The sequence below is a fragment of the Carcharhinus amblyrhynchos genome, chromosome 18 (assembly GCF_965287045.1).
Source record: "Carcharhinus amblyrhynchos chromosome 18, sCarAmb.v2.hapA, whole genome shotgun sequence".
Taxonomy (NCBI): Eukaryota; Metazoa; Chordata; class Chondrichthyes; order Carcharhiniformes; family Carcharhinidae; genus Carcharhinus; species Carcharhinus amblyrhynchos.
This window is the reverse complement of record NC_137341.1, coordinates 1556116-1573100: the sequence shown is the minus strand read 5'-3', so window position 1 is coordinate 1573100 and position 16985 is coordinate 1556116. Positions and strand designations below refer to the sequence as shown.

General features: G+C 46.5%; 2 protein-coding genes across 2 annotated transcripts in view; one reads left to right on the top strand and one right to left on the bottom strand.

Annotated features, from left to right (window-relative positions):
* Window positions 1–10536: 10536 nt before the first annotated feature.
* Window positions 10537–12283, bottom strand: LOC145354753 (uncharacterized). The gene has a single exon (XM_080206212.1). It carries the CDS (start codon window positions 11973–11975, stop codon window positions 10863–10865), a length of 1113 nt encoding a protein of 370 aa, XP_080062338.1. The 5' UTR covers window positions 11976–12283; the 3' UTR covers window positions 10537–10862.
* Window positions 12284–13164: 881 nt separating this feature from the next.
* The window catches only part of LOC145354780 (uncharacterized), a 113475-nt gene continuing 109654 nt past the window's right edge, over window positions 13165–16985 (top strand). The window contains 2 exon segments of the mRNA XM_080206257.1: window positions 13165–13248; window positions 14363–15556. Of these exon segments, the coding sequence (XP_080062383.1) occupies window positions 14642–15556 (915 nt within the window). The 5' untranslated portion in view covers window positions 13165–13248; window positions 14363–14641.

Sequence of the window (16985 nt, the reverse complement as noted above, 5' to 3'; positions counted from 1 at the left end):
GCAGCAACTGAAGGGAAAGGAAGTGAATCCAGGGAGGGAGCAGACTCTGGAAAGATTGGCCCAGGTCTCTCTGTCTCTCTCTTAAAGACATTGACATCCTTTACTCCCTCAGCCTGATACATTTATCTGTCTGGATAAAAGGATGGGCTCTTTCTTAAAGTTCACAATTAAAGGGCTGGTTTCCCCAGGAGATGGATGATATTTAAGGGGACAGTAAATTAAATTAGGGGCGGCATAGTTAGCACTGCTGTCTCACAGTGCCAGGAACCCAGGTTCGATTCCCGTCTCGGGTGACTGGCTGTGTGGACCTTGCACATTCTCCCAGTGTCTGCATGGGTTTCTTCCGGGCGCTCCGGTTTCCTCCCACAGTCTGAAAGACGTGCTGGTAAGGTGCATTGACCCGAACGGGTGCCGGAGTGTGGCGATTAGGGGAATTTCACAGTAACTTCATTGCAGTGTTAATGTAAACGTTACTTGATTTTATCCATTCAGTAACTCCATGCCGACTCTCTATAGAACAATCCAGTCTGTCTGTTCCTCTCAATATCCCCATTCCCCTGTAAGTTTATTTCCTTCAAGTGCGCATCCAGGTTCATTTTTAAATAGAATCCATAGGCTTGTAATGTAGTACTGTATCTATTTGTATATTTCCAGACATCTCTTCCCTCAGAGGGTTACTAGTCTGTTGGATTTCTGTTCCACAGGGACCAGTGGATGCTGAGGATCATTGAACATATTCCAGGGAGAGTGAGACAGATTTTTGACTGACAACAGTGTCAAGGGTTATGGGGAGCAGGCAGGAAGATGGAAAGTTAAGATGAGGAGGGATTTCCTCACTCATAGAATCATAGAACCCTACAGTGCAGAAATAGACCCTTCAACCCATCGAGTCTGCACCCAACACATTCCCACCCAGGTCCTACTCCCATATCCCTACATATCATACCCACTAATCCCTCTAACCTACACATCCCTGGACACTAAGGGGCAATTTCTTAGCACGGCCAATCAACCTAACCCACACATCTTTGGACTGTGGGAGGAAACCGGAGCACCCGGAGGAAACCCACGCAGACACGGGGAGAATGTGGAGTTTGCACATTCTCCACCCAGAAGGTGACCCGAGCCGGGAATCGAACCCAGGACCCTGGAGCTGTGAAGCAGCAGTGCTAATCCACTGTGCTACCGTGCTGCCCAATGTGGTGAAGCTTTGGAATTCTCAACGGCTGAGGACTGTGGAGTCTCAGATGTTGAAGATATCGGGATACGGGTTTAGTGCGGGGAGGACAATGCTAAGAGAGGTGAGTCGACAATCGTTTTGAATGGTTTAAAAGGCTTGGTGGGCCAAATGGCCAACTGCAGCTCTTCAGAACATAAAAACATAAGAAATAGGAGCAGGAGTTGGCCATCTAGCCCTTCGAGCCTGCCCCGCCATTCAATAAGATCATGGCTGATCTGAAGTGGATCAGTTCCACTTTCCCGCTTTCTCCCCATAACCCTTAATTCCCCTGTCTATCAGAAACCTATCTACCCGTGACTTAAATATATTTAGCGAGGTAGCCTCCACCACTTCAACGGGCAGAGAATTCCAGAGATTCACCACCCTTTGAGTGAAGAAGTTCCTCCTCAACTCTGATCTAAACTGCCCCCCCCCCTTATCTTGAGGCTGTGCCCTCTAGCTCCTGTTTGTTACGATCTCTGTGTCCAGGACAGGAAAGTTGATTTAAACTTACTTAAAGTTTATTTCTTAGTATCACAAGTAGGCTTCCACTGTAATGACGTTACTGTGAAAATCCCCCAGTTGCCACACTCCGGTGCCTGTTTGGGTACACTGAGGGAGAATTTAGCATGGCCAATACACCTCAGCTTTGGACTGTGGGAGGAAACCTGGAGTAAACCCATGCAGACACTGGAAGAACATGCAGACAGTGACCCAAACCAGGAATCGAAGCTGGCTCCCTGTCACTGTGAGGCAGCAGTGCTAACCACTGTACTACCCCAAGCAGTGAGCATGGATCTGTCAATCAGCACCTTCAGGAGAATTGGGAGGGTGAATATTAGATACAGCAGAGTGAGAATGGAGGGAGAGTGTGTGGGATGGAGATTTGATAGTTTTTCTCGAAATAAGAGAGACAAGAATATTCTGTACAAACAATGATTGTTCTGAATTCCTATCCTGTATTGACACTGATGACTTTTGTAAACTCGTTTTACACGATATTGAAAGAGGCCGATATCACGTCTAGAATTGACTTTGGGACTGAATATCGGCAGCCTTTGAATACAGAAGAAATGTTTGTCTGGTCTGTCAATCTGAAAATATTTCAAAAATCAGTGTGATTGGAAGAAGACCAACACTCACCCACACTCCAGTGAGTGTTCCAGTGCACTGACTAAAGAGCATCAACCAGTTCCACAGCCTCAATAACATTGCAGCTTTCAGAGTGGGGAGATCTGTGTTGTGTGTGGGGACAAGGCTACAACTGATTGACCTGCAGAGGTACAAGGACACCTGCACCGTGGAGAACTCATGGGAATGTGGGGACTGCAAGAGGAAACACAGAGTCCCATCTCTGCTGGAAGCTCATCGGCGCAGTCACACCGGAGAGAGGCCGTTCACCTGCTCCCAGTGTGGGAAGGGATTCAATAATTCATCCGGCCTGCAGTTACATGACTGAATTCACACCGAGGACAGTCCATTTGCCTGCTCTCAGTGTGGGAAGAGATTTTGTGTTTCATCCCATCTACTGAGACAACAAGTTCACGAGTGATTCCAGGGGTTGGATTCTGCTGTTATTGTTTCTGCTCTCAGTTACATCCAGGACTGCATTTTGTTCATTCTCACAGTTGGTCAATGGGGAGGGTCGGAGGGTTTCTTTCTGCTGGACTGGACAGTCTCATGACTTTGTCTCCAGTGGGCTGATGCTCTTTGAGTCTTGTTACGAATACCTGGTTTCAAATTTCACAAGGATCACAGAGTGACAGGGTGTGAGGAAGGTCAGAGATATTTAGTCAGTATTTCTGTTTGAAACCCCCCAAATGCCCATCCAATTTCCTTTGTAATTGTTTATTGTCTCCACTTCCTCCCCCCTCATAGGCAGCGAGTTCCAGCTCATTACCATTCGCTGCATCAAAATATTCTTCCTCACTCCCCCCCTGCATCTCTGACCCAAAACCTTAAATCTGTGTCTCCCTCGTCCCTGTCCCATCAGCTAATGGGAACAGCTTTTCTTTGTCCACCTTATCTAAACCTGTCAGAATCTTGTCCACCTCGATCAAATCTCCCCTCAACCTCCTTTGCTCCAACCCCAGCCTGACACCGATAATAAAGAACAAACTAACAAGATATGTTAAATGGAAATGTTTAATTTCTGTTTCAAAGACATTGTGACTATGTCGTCTTGGACAATAAAGGAATATAAATAACTCAACTTGGGTGTGGTTGAATGGAATATATCAATGTGGAATCCACATTCATTCTAGTGAAAGTCTGGAATTTGTTGCTGGAATGAATAAATTGATCACTTTCTCTCGGACATATTTACATCATTAGCCATTGTTCGAAAGGGTTCAGGATAATCTAGGATTAAAAAGACTAGTATAGATTAATTTAGAGACACTATAATATAGAAGAATTAAAGTACCTGGAGTTCAAAGGTATTGTTTGCATGGAAATATATATAACCACTGTCAGAGAATTTAAACATGTTTTTGAAAACATTATATTCTGCATTAAAAGCATACACCTTGGCTAATGACACTCATGATGGGGTATAGTTATGTAAGAACAACCACAAACAATACAGGCACTGAGTGAAGCAAAAAAAAACTGTTATTAGTGTAGGCTCCAGACAGTGCAAGCTTCTCAGACAATTGAATGAATAAGAGCATACAGTTTCCTGATAAAGAGTTGCTAGGAGACAGTGGAAAAGAACTTTTGAATTCCACGGACCGATGTATTTTCATGCTGTCAGACAGTAAAATGTTATTGACCAAGTTAAATGATCTATACTAATAATTATTGGCTCATGTCTGCCTGGGTGAGCAGAATGGGTGGGCAAATTACTTGTAATTGTTGTTTAATTGTAATATTGGAAGCAATGCAATTTAGAATAGTTTGGGCTGCCCCAAATTCCTCAACGGAGTTGAGAAGGAACCTCTTCACTCAAAGGGCGGTGAATCTCTGGAATTCTCTGCCCATTGAAGTGGTGGAGGCTACCTCGCTAAATATATTTAAGTCACGGGTAGATAGATTTCTGATAGACAAGGGAATTAAGGGTTATAGCACACAAATAACAGTTTTTTTTTGCTTCACTCAGTACCTGTATTGTTTGTGGTTGTTCTTACATAACTATATCCCATCATGCCATAGAGTGTCATTAGCCAAGGTGTATGCTTTTAATGCAGAATATAATGTTTTCAAAAACACATGTTTAAATTCTCTAACAGTGGTTATATATATTTCTATGCAAGCAATACCCTTGAACTCCAGGTACTTTAATTCTTCTATACTATTGTAGAAGAAATTAGATTCATATAAGCAATTAGGTTGTATAGAAAATTAAGTCTGTTTTAAACAGACCTACTATAGTACAGGCTAAGGCTGCAGCAGTAGCTAATGGGTTAATGATTCACTATATACTCACAATTATGCCGAAAATCAAGAAACTAGCTGAAGCAGGCAAAGTTAGAAAAACAGGAGCTTAGCAGACACTCAAGGTCCAAAGACCAGATAACGGGCCATCTGACTGTAAGGAGGATAGAAAAATAAACCACCATTCTTCTTCTCTATCTAGCTACAGTAAATCACAAGGGACAGGGACTGTAGGATGATTTAGACCAAGGACACTATAGATAAGTCCTAGGCCCATAGATCTAATTAATGGGACAATGATTAAAGGGGTAGTAGAGATAATAAGGATAATAGGGAGTATTGTAACCTGCATGAAGAGCTATTTGTTTCACTGTATAAAAATAGCGCGGGTTTGTTAAAAAAATCAGAGTTCTCTCGGTACTGACTGAGGTGGGCTCTCCGTGGTATCACGACAATAAACTCTCCCGAAGCTTGACTCTGAGTGTCTCTGCCTGAGTTATTCTGAGCTAGAAGTTTTCCTTGACAGAATTTGGCGTAGTCTTGGCAGGATCCCTATTTAACCCGGGATTTCTGAACCGAACCTAAAACAGTTAATACAGTTAACAGTTAAACGAGAGAGGGTGGAAATTGATCGAGACTTTCCCAGCTGAAAGGGGGTCAGTCCCCAGGGCCATCCCAACTGTAAGGGGGCACGGTCCATATTTACGCTAGCTTCTCAGAAACCATATTCTACCATATTTATGCTAGAATAACAAGAAGGCAAAGGAGACCCCGAGAAACGCAGAAAGGAGACACCGGTGAGCGCTTGTATATATATTGTGATTCATAGGCGGTGTGTGCGCGTTAATTCTGCTTACGTTACAGACTGATACCTGGTCCCGGCGACAACATGGGAAACACACCCGGTCGAGCGGAGAAATCTGCTCCCGGTAACCCTGGAGGGCCCCCTCAAGGCAAAGGTCCGGGGATGGACAAAAAGACCAAGAAAAGAGCTGAGACGGTAAAGAAGTGTCGAGAGAAGGTAGGAGACCCCGTGGTGCCCCCTGGGTCACCTGCGGACACCGTGCTGAAAGAAACAGGGGAATGGAAGTATGTAATACCGTTTAGTAGCGATCTGTATGGGTGGTCCGGTGGCGATTGGCCATACGGGGGGAGTTTTAGGATCTCACTAATACAAGTGTGGTGGGATATAGCTGCGGGAGATGGAGGGGACCCCACTTGGGACAAACAATATATGCTGGACTGTTTCCAGAAATGGATGGATATAGCCAAATGTCATCAGCCCCCTAAGACAAAAAAGACACGTGAGAATTCTAAGAAGGAATCCGCTAACGATAGCTCTCCCTCCTATAGTCCTGTAGCTCCCCCAGCGCCCGTTATGGGCCAATACCCCCGGCTGGACCCCTATAAGTCCGACGATTGGAATCAACTCTTAGAAATAGTGGCAGCAGCGCGAATGCCCCTACTCAGGCAGAGACACTCAGAGTCAACGCCACTCCCAGCAGCAGGCGGATTGTCCCGGGGGAGGAGGAACCTACGGGATCAGTCAGCCAGGAAAGCGGGGGTTTATTTGACGAAGCGAGCTCCATCAGGGGTGGCGAAGTACGAGAGGAGGGAGCTGAGAGTCAATCCATCTCCAGCCGACTCCGAAAACATGGCAGGAAGGGGCCAGGAAATTGGGTCCACAATTACACGAGAAATAATGAGACCACGGAACTCCCGGAGGCAGAATTAGATCGCACACACTGGTACGGGTGCCAGAACAGCACCCCAAACAAGGAAGGGGATAGTGATAGCTTATGTCTAAAAGGCTACCGCTGTGGTGATCTATGGTGGCTGGAGGAAACAAGACAAGAAGAGACCAATACGGGACATATAAGAAGGATGTTTTCCAGTTTAGCACTCCAGTAGTGAAATCCCCCAATGTACTAAACCTGACAGTGGTGATCAGATACGAGAAGCCGAGACCTGATAACTGTAATGTGACCCGGCTGGATATGGTATTGAGAAAGGAGGAGAAAAGGAAAAGGAGAGACATAGTAGGGACTGTGCTAGGAGGTATAGGGACAGGGATGGGGGCCCTAAACTCCACAGACATAGAAACCCTTCAAAACAAAATACAGGCAGTGGGAGGTTTGATAGGAGAAGGAATGAAGATAAGAAATGCATGGACTAAAGGCTTGCAAAAGGCACAACTATCCGGGTTCTTAACTAACGAAATGACTTGGAAACACAACGACGCGGTAGAAAATGAAACAGACAAGGTACTGATGAGCCAGACAGCCTTAAACTCCCGGTATACTTATTGTATGATGGAGGAAATAGTACGCCAGCTATTGCGGGCAGAATTAGAAAGAAAAGTTCTATCTTTCCATGCAGAAACATGGGAGTGGATGTTGGGGTTCAGACAGAGTAGTGCTTGCAATATAACTGTCAGGCCTCGCCCAAAGTACACTAGGTGTAACCTGGAGGGATGCAATGTAACAATGGAAGTAGTGAACAGCACGAGGAAAGAGGTGTGGTGCCAGTTCCAAGAACTACCTCATTTATTCGGTGCCAATTTTTGGTACCCTATATTTAAAGGGAGCTGGTTGGACGAGAGGAACCTGACCCATTCCTCGACAGGTTGCATTAGCTGGCCTTTCGGGATGGTGTGTCCGTACCAGACCGCTGTTTATGAACCCTGTTCCATGCAACACTCTACCGGGGTATGCCAGTGGGAACTGAGGCCTCTAATGACACGGTAATATCAGATATCGGGGAAAATGAAGTCTGTGTTTCAGGGATCTGGCCTATATATTTAGACGGACTCCCGTATAAGCCACCTATTAACAAATGTGTAAAGGGAGTATTTACCCTGTATGAACCTCAAAGCCGGCGAACCTATCAATTCGGGCAATGGAAACAAATGCAGCAACACATGATAATCCATAACATAGACCCTTTGCCTCCGGTTGTAAATTTGACAAAACTACATGCGTTAATCAGAGAAAATCGAAAAGTAACAGAGGCCTTTGCTAAGCAGGGGCGAGCCCTTCACCAACTAGTGGTTGAAATGAGTTACAAGGAGGGACAGTTAGTACGAATATCGGATCGGGTAACCTCCCTTACGACTCACCACTGGTGGGATGTGTTCTATGGCTGGTCCTCTAAGGCGTCAGCCATCTTCAGACTGGCCATTCATCTAATTGTAATACTGGGAGTGGGGCTCCTGCTATTGCTCAGAATCATGTGCGTCACTTGGGTAAGAGTGAAGAGGCTGGTAGGACAGGTGCTGGGATTAATAGCTCAAATGGACGGAAGGTTAATGGCAGTAAGAACCCATGTAGCCAGAATAGACAAACAATATGAAGAGAACGATGAGGAAGAGTGTGTAAAAATGAGACCATTCCCTGAGGGATACGACCCTCCCTTTGCTAGTTATACGCCAAGATCTTAGATAATCTGTTGATCAAAATGATCAACAAGGAGGGAACTGTAGAAGAAATTAGATTCATATAAGCGATTAGGTTGTATAGAAAATTAAGTCTGTTTTAAACGGACCTACTATAGTACAGGCTAAGGCTGCAGCAGTAGCTAAAGGGTTAATGATTCACGATATACTCTCAATTATGCCGAAAATCAAGAAACTAGCTGAAGCAGGCAAAGTTAGAAAAACAGGAGCTTAGCAGACACTCAAGGTCCAAAGACCAGATAACGGGCCATCTGACTCTAAGGAGGATAGAAAAATAAACCACCATTCTTCTTCTCTATCTAGCTACAGTAAATCACAAGGGACAGGGACTGTAGGATGATTTAGACCAAGGACACTATAGATAAGTCCTAGGCCCATAGATCTAATTAATGGGACAATGATTAAAGGGGTAGTAGAGATAATAAGGATAATAGGGAGTATTGTAACCTGCATGAAGAGTTGTTTGTTTCACTGTATAAAAATAGCGCGGGTTTGTTCAAAAAATCAGAGTTCTCTCGGTACTGACTGAGGTGGACTCTCCGTGATATCACGACAATAAACTCTCCCGAAGCTAGACTCTGAACGTCTCTGCCTGAGTTATTCTGAGCTAGAAGTTTTCCTCGACAACTACAGTCTCTCTAAATTAATCTATACTATTCTTTTTAATCCTAGATTATCCTGAACCCTTTCGAAAGCGGGAATGTGGAACTGAGCCACGACAGATCAGCCATGATCTTATTGAATGGCGGGGCAGGCTCGAAGGGCTAGATGGCCGACTCCTGCTCCTATTTCTTATGTTCTTCTGTAAATTATTCTCCAACCCTTGTGTTCAGGCCTGAGCAATAAAGTACATCTTCAACCAGAATTACTGTCTCCGCGAGTTCTTTGTATTCATTGAGTTGTAGATCAGTGAAAGCCAATATTTCTAAAATGCTCCTGCTTCCACGAACTCTGTTTTAAAGAAATCCACATTTGAATGTCTGGCCACTCCTTGTAATATCAGCACCATAACAGGGAGATAAGAAACACAGACACTCACTTTGATCTTTCCATCAGCACATCTGAGAGTTAAGAATGTCTGAGATGATTTTGTGATGTCGGAGTGAGTGTGCAGATGTGATTTGTGAAAAATAGCAAGTCTAAATTCCTGGTGAGATGGAGTGAAGAGCGGGTCCCAAACACACACAGCTACTTGAGACACAGCAGGAGATGAAATGGTTAATGTGGCCAGGGGATTTCCCCTCCAGCTTCCCAGAACTTGTAAACTCACTGGAGTATAACGTTAGCAAATGTGAGGTTATCCACGTTGGTAGAAATAATAGCAGGATAGAATATTATTTAAAGGTGAAAAGCTGCAGCATGCTACGGTGCAGAGGGACCTGGGGGTCCTTGTGCACGAGTTGCAAAAACCCAGTCTGCAGGTGCAGCAGGTGATCAAGAAGACGAATGGGATAAGGACATAAGAACATAAGAAATAGGAGCAGGAGTAGGCCATCTAGCCCTCCCTGATCCTCGCACATTAGGCGTATACTAAAATCATGAATAGGTCACAGACAGTGGGACGGCGGTGCGGGCTCGTTGGGCCGAAGGGCCTGTTTCCCGTGCTGTGTTGTTCTTTGTTCTTTGAGCCTGCTCCGCCATTCAATAAGATCATGGCTGATCTGTCGTGTCTCAGTTCCACTTTCCCGCCCTCTCCCCATAACCCTTAATCCTCTCTCTTATCAAGAACCCATCAACCCGCATCTTAAAAATATTTAGCGAGGTAGCCTCCATCACTTCAACGGGCAGAGAATTCCAGAGATGCTGGCCTTTATCACAAGGGGGATAGAATATAAAAGTAGGGAGGTCTTGCTGCAACTGTACAGGGCACTGGTGAGGCTTCAGCTGGAGTACTGTGTGCAGTTTTGGTCCCCTTATTTGCGAAAGGATATATTGGCCTTAGAGGGAGTACAGAGAAGGTTCACAAGGTTGAACCGGAGATGAGGGGGTTAGCTTATGTGGAGAGATTAAATAGACTGGGTCTGTACTCGTTGGAGTTTAGAAGACTGAGGGGGGATCTTTTTGAGACTTATAAGATAATGAAGGGGCTAGATCGAGTTAGAGAGATTCTTCCCGCTTAGAAAGGATAGCAGGACTAGAGGGCACAGCCTCAAAATAAGGGGGGCACAGTTTAGAACGGAGTTGAGGAGGAACTTCTTCACTCAAAGGGTGGTGAATCTCTGGAATTCTCTGCCCGTTGAAGTGGTGGAGGCTGCCTCGCTGAATATATTTAAGTCACGGGTAGATAGGTTTCTGATACACAGGGGAATTAAGGGTTATGGGGGGAAAGCGGGAAAGTGGAACTGATCCACTTCAGATCAGTCATGATCTTATTGAATGGCGGGGCAGGCTCGAAGGGCTAGATGGCCGACTCCTGCTCCTATTTCTTATTTTTGACCAAGTTTGCTGACCAAATCTCTTCCCATCGAGTAGGTGCCTCTGCCCGGTGTGAACTTGCTGGTGGACATCAGTTCCTGACACCTTTTGAAGCCAATGCTCATTTAAAGGGTTTCTCCTGGGTGTGGGTGTTGTTGCGTCTGGCTGGATAACCGAGTCAATCCTTTCACACACACCCGCCAGGTGAACGGTCTGTTCCCAGTGTGAACTCCCAGTGTGCTGAAGACATTCTGAGCCACTTTCAACAGTAAGAGCTGGCTCTCCTCAGTGTGAATGCGCTGGTGGGACACCCAGTTAGCCACAGCTTTTAAATCAGAGCAGGTGAGCAGTCTGTGTGAATGTGGGTCATCAGTTCCTGAGAGTTTTGAAACCGATGTGTCATTGAATCGGCTTCTCCTTGGTGTGAGTGACGTTGTGTCTCAGCAGGCTGGAGGACTGAGTGAATCCCTTCCCACACTCAGAGCAGGTGAACGGCCCACCCCGAACGTGAACTCGATGGTGCGCCCGCAGACTGGACGACTCACTGAATCCCTTCCCGCAGACAGAGCAGGCAAACGGTCTCTCCTCGGTGTGAACTCGCTGGTGGACCATCAACTCCCGGGAGCTTTTGAAGCAACTCCCGCAGTCGGAGCACTTAAAGGGTCTCTCCTGGGTGTGAGTGGCTTTGTGTTTCAGCAAATTGGATGAAGTAGTGAACCCCTTCCCGCACACAGGGCAGGTGAATGGTTTCTCCCCGGTGTGAACCCGTTTGTGTATCTGCAGTCCGGATGACCATTTAAATCTCTTTGTGCAGTGAGAGCAGCTGAACGGTTTCTCCTCCGTGTGAATTCGCTGGTGTGTCTGCAGGTGGGACGACGTTCTAAACCTCTTGGTACAGTGAGAGCAGCTGAACGGTCTCTCTTCAGTGTGAATGCGCTGGTGGACCAACAGTTCCTGGGAGCTTTTGAAACCACTCCCACAGTCTGAGCATTTAAAGGGTCTCGCATAGGTGTGCGTGAGATTGTGTGTGTGCAAGTTGGATGAATGAGTGAATCCCTTCCCACACACAGGGCAGGTGAACGGCCTCTCCCCTGTGTGAACTCGCTGGTGCGACACTAGTTCCCGGGAGCTTTTGAAGCCACTCCCACAGTCAGAGCATTTAAAGGGTCTCTCGTTGGTGTGAGTGAGATTGTGTCTCAGCAGGTGGGATAACCGAGTGAATTCCTTCCCACACTGAGAGCAGGTGAACGGTCTCTCCCCAGTGTGAACTTGCTTGTGTTTCATCAGGTGGGATAACTGAGTGAATCCTTTCCCACACTGAGTGCATTGGAATGGTCTCTCCCCGGTGTGAACTCGCTGGTGTGTCTGCAAATGGGGCAACTGTGTGAATCCCTTCCCACACACAGAGCAGGTGAATGGCCTCTCTCCAGTGTGATTGCGTCTATGAATTTCCAGCAGAGATGGGACCCTGAATCCCTTCCCACAGTCTCCACATTTCCAGGGTTTCTCCATGGTGACTCTCCAGGTTAAACAATCAGTTAAATCTCACCCAGAACACGGGTACAGTCTCTCCCCGCTGTGAATGCTGCCATGTATTTTCAGGCTGTGTAACTGGTTAAAGCTCTTTCCACACTCACTGCGCTGGAACACTCTCACGCGGCGGGGGGTGTCTCGCTGCTTTTCCAGTCACACTGATGTTCTGAAGCAGACAGAACAGAGAAACATTTCTCCTTCTAGATTAAAAAAGGCCGATGATGCTCAGTCCCAATGAATTGAGTGACTCTCTGTTGATTTGATGTTTGGTTTGAGATTTCAGTCAGCAAATCCTTACCTTCTGATATCCTATAAAAGGAATTTACAAAACTCATCAGTGTCAGTACAGGATAGAAATCCAGAACAGACAATTCTAGTTTCTATGGAACATTCTTTCCTCTCTCATTCCCCAAAAGCTGTAAATCTCCATCCCACACACTCTCCCTCCATTCTCACTCTGCTGGATCTAATATTCACCCTCCCAATTCTCCTGAAGGTGCTGATTGAGGCTGATTGACAGATCCATGCTCACTACTTCCTGTCCTGGACACAGAGAGCTGAGAATCTCCATGCAGGCTGCCAGACAGATCTCTGTCTCTATGACTGGATTAACAATGTGTGGGACATACCGACAGGATTCAGTTGCTGCAAGTCCCCAGTTTCCCCCCAGAATGAGAATAGAAATGGAAAGGGGGAGACACTGATTCCCTCCCAGATGTTGCTCAGAGGAGGAAGGTTTAACCTGAAGCTCATTGACCACTTCCGCATTGTGACCTCACAACGGAGCGCCGCGAAATCAGCCAATCGGAATCACCCTGCTCCGCGGTGACGTCTCCGGGTTCCAGTGCGCAGGCCCGGCGCGCGGACACGAGAGCCCCGCCCCCACCCATTTCTCCCCCTCCCCCCTCCTGGAGCCAGGGCAACCGCCTGGCGGCTCCGCCCAGAGCGAGAAGCTGCTGGGTGATCTCCCCCTGACCCGGGACTGCGCATGTCCAAGGGAGAGGGGAAGCTGCGCATGTGCACAAGAGCGCCCACCCACTGACCTTCATTCTGAGTTGTTGACCAATGGAAAGAGTAGGAGGACCGGAAGGACTATGATCCTCCAGCCAATCAGAGCTCCCCATTGTCTGAATGCGGAAGTTGCTCGATGAGTTTGTTTAGCAGCTCCTCACTGCCCAGGAAAGCTGCTGCTTCTCTCTCTGTGAATGAAGATTGAGCTTCAGACTCAAACCTCCTCCTGTCTCCCACATCTGTGAGTAAAACACTTTCTTTACTCCCCCTTTCCATTTCTTTCCTCATTCTGGGGGGAAACTGGGGACTTGCAGCAACTGAAGGGAAAGGAAGTGAATCCAGGGAGGGAGCAGACTCTGGAGAGATTGGCCCAGGTCTCTCTCTCTCTCTTAAAGACATTGACATCCTTTACTCCCTCAGCCTGACACATTTATCTGTCTGGATAAAAGGATGGGCTCTTTCCTAATGTTTACACGATTACATTTATTATTATTTTTAGTCTTGTAATAAAATGCTGGAGTTATATATTTCCAGTCATAGAGCCATTGCAGCACAGAAGGAGTCCATTCAGGAACTCAATTCCATGCTGACTCTGTACAATAATCCAGTTCTTTACCCCGGTTCCCCAGAAAGTTTATTTACTTTGTGTCCATCCAGTTTAAATTTAAAATAGAATCCATAGACTTGTCATATGGTATTGTGGCTACATTATATATTTCCAGACATCTCTTCCCTCAGAGGGTTGTTAGTCTTTTTGATTTCTCTTCCACAGGGACAGTGGAGACTGAGGGTCATTGAATATATTCCAGGATGAGTTAGACTGATTCTTGAATAACAAGGATGTCACTGGTTATGGGAAACAGACAGGAAGCTGGAGAGAAAGCTAAGATCAGGAGGGATTTCTTCATTCAAGGATGTGATGAAGCTTCCCGAGAACTGTGGAGCCTCAATCGTCAAGTGTTTTCAGGATGGAAATTGATTGATTTCTAGATATTGAAGATATTCAGGGATATGGGTTTAGTGTGAAAGAATGATGAAGAAAGAGGTAGATGAGCAAATGACCTAATTGAATGGTTTAAAAGGCTCGATAGGCCAAATAGCCGGCTGCAGCTCCCATTTGTTCTGCTCTCTGTGTCCAGGACAGGAAACAGTGAGCATGGATCTGTCAATCAGCATCTTCAGGAGAATTGGGAGGGTGAATATTAGATACAGCAGAGTGAGAATGGAGGGAGAGTGTGTGGGATGGAGCTTTTGGGAAATGAGAGAAGAAAGAATGTTCCATAGCAACTAGAATTGTCTGTTCTGAATTTCTATCCTACACTGAAAGTAATGACTTCTGTAAACTCATTTTACAGGATATTGAAAGAGAAATCACAGGCCAAATACTCAAACATCATGTCTGGGACTGACAGCCAATCTAAAAGAATTCAAATGTTGGTGTGACGAGAAAAGCACCAATGTCCAGATACACTCGAGTGAGAGTGTTCCAGTGCACTGACTAAAGAGCTTTAACCAGTTCCACAACCTGAATAAATATCACCCCATTCACAGCGGGGAGAGACTGTACTCGCCTTGTCCACGCACAGAACACTTCAACTGATTGTCCACCCAAAAGAGGCAAGGACGCCTGTACCATGGAGAAACCATGGAAATGTGCGGACTGTGGGAAGAGGTACAGAGCCCCATCTCAGCTGGAAGCTCATCGGCGCAGCCACTCTGGGGAGAGGCCGTTCATCTGCTCGCAGTGTGGGCAAGGATTCACTCAGTTCTCAACCCTCCAAACACACCAGCAAGTTCACAGTGGGGAGAGACCATTCACTTGCTCTCAGTGTGGGGAGGGATTCACTCGGTTATCCAACCTGCAGCGACACCAACGAGTTCACACTGGGGAGAGGCCATTCACCTGCTCTCAGTGTGGGAAGGGATTCACTAGGTCGTCCCACCTGCAGACACACCAGCGAGTTCACACTGGGGAGAGGCCGTTCACTTGCTCTCAGTGTGGGAAGGGATTCACGCTGTCATCCCACCTGCAGACACACCAGAGAGTTCACACCGGGGAGAGACCATTCACCTGTTCGCAGTGTGGGAAGGGATTCACTCACTTATCCAGTCTGCGGACACACAAGCGAATTCACACTGGGGAGAGGCCATTCACCTGCCCTCAGTGCGGGGAGGGATTCAGTCAGTCATCCCACCTACGGACACACCAGCGAGTTCACACTGGGGAGAGGCCATTCACCTGCTCTCAGTGCGGGAAGGGATTCACTCAGTCGTCCAACTTGCGGACACACCAGCGAGTTCACTCTGGGGAGAAACCGTTCACCTGCTCTCAGTGTGGGAAGGGATTCACTGACATATCCAGCCTGCGAACACACCAGCGAGTTCACACTGGGGAGAGGCCGTTTATCTGCCCTGTGTGCGCGGAGGGATTCACTCAGTCATCCCACCTGCGGACACACCAGCGAGTTCACACTGGGGAGAAACCATTCACCTGCTCTGTGTGCAGGAAGGGATTCAGTCAGTCATCCAGCCTGCTGAGACACCAACAAGTCCACGAGTGATTCCAGGGGTTGGATTCTGCTGTTATTGTTCCTGCTCTCAGTTATATCCAGGACTGCATTTTGTTCATTCTCACAGTTGGTCAATGGGGAGGGTCGGAGGGTTTCTTTCTGCTGGACTGGACAGTCTCATGACTTTGTCTCCAGTGGGCTGATGCTCTTTGAGTCTTGTTGCGAATACCTGGTTTCAAATTTTACAAGGATCACAGAGTGACAGGGTGTGAGGAAGGTCGGAGATATTTAATCAGCATTTCTGTTTGAAACCCCCCAAATGCCCATCTAATTTCCTTTGTAATTGTTTATTGTCTCCACTTCCTCCCCCCTCATAGGCAGCGAGTTCCAGCTCATTACCATTCGCTGCATCAAAATATTCTTCCTCACTCCCCCCCCGCATCTCTGACCCAAAACCTTAAATCTGTGTCTCCCTCGTCCTTGTCCCATCAGCTAATGGGAACAGCTTTTCTTTGTCCACCTTATCTAAACCTGTCAGAATCTTGTCCACCTCGATCAAATCTCCCCTCAACCTCCTTTGTTCCAACCCCAGCCTGACACCGACAATAAAGAACAAACTAACAGAATATGTTAATTCCTGAAATCAAATGGGAATGTTTAATTTCTGTTTTAAAGATATTGTGAATATATTGTCCTGGACAATAAAGGAATTGGAATAACTCACCTTGGGTTGAATGGAATATATCAATCTGGAATCCACCTACAGTCTGGTGAAAGTCTGGAATGTGTAGCTGGAAATCCCTCCCTAACAGCACTGTGGGTGTACCTACACCTCAGGCACTGTAGCAGTTCAGGAAGGCAGTGTTGGGGTTGACCGTGGCCGAGGCAGCTACACACAGCCACATATCCTGTTATAATTGAAGGAGTTTAGATTAGTGGGTCAATGTTTTTTTTAAAAATAAGACTGGTCGGCGCAACATTGTGGGCCGAAGGGCCTGTTCCGCGCTGTAATGTTCTATGTTCTATGAGTGTCGATTGAATGTGAGGCGTTATGGGACTGGACAATCTTGACCACATTCCTGTCACTGCTCAGTTTCTGCAATCAGGGACCATTAAAGCTGCTTAGCAGGGAACTGACAGAGGACCCGGTGAGAATATTTACTCAGAATGAGTTAGAATTAAACTCATTCCAGGACCGGCTGGTGTTCAGTGGCTGAGAATCTGTAAAAAGGGGGATCTGACCAATAAACAAACGGTGCTAGGTAGTTGGTGAAGTTAAGAAACATTCTCAGATATTTAAAAAATTATTTTATCATCAAGTTGTGATAAGAACTCTGAGAGATTTGTGACCCAATAGTCAGCGCAGTGACGGTGTACTCCAAGTAACACTGGACTGAAAAGCGGATCTCTGAGAGTAGATTCTAATGGTTATAATCCTACCCAAGCATGGCCAGTGAAAAATCAGAGC

Bases quoted from the DNA above. Each gene is read 5' to 3' on its own strand.
- LOC145354753 (XM_080206212.1), bottom strand. From the start codon at position 11,975: ATGGAGAAACCCTGGAAATGTGGAGACTGTGGGAAGGGATTCAGGGTC.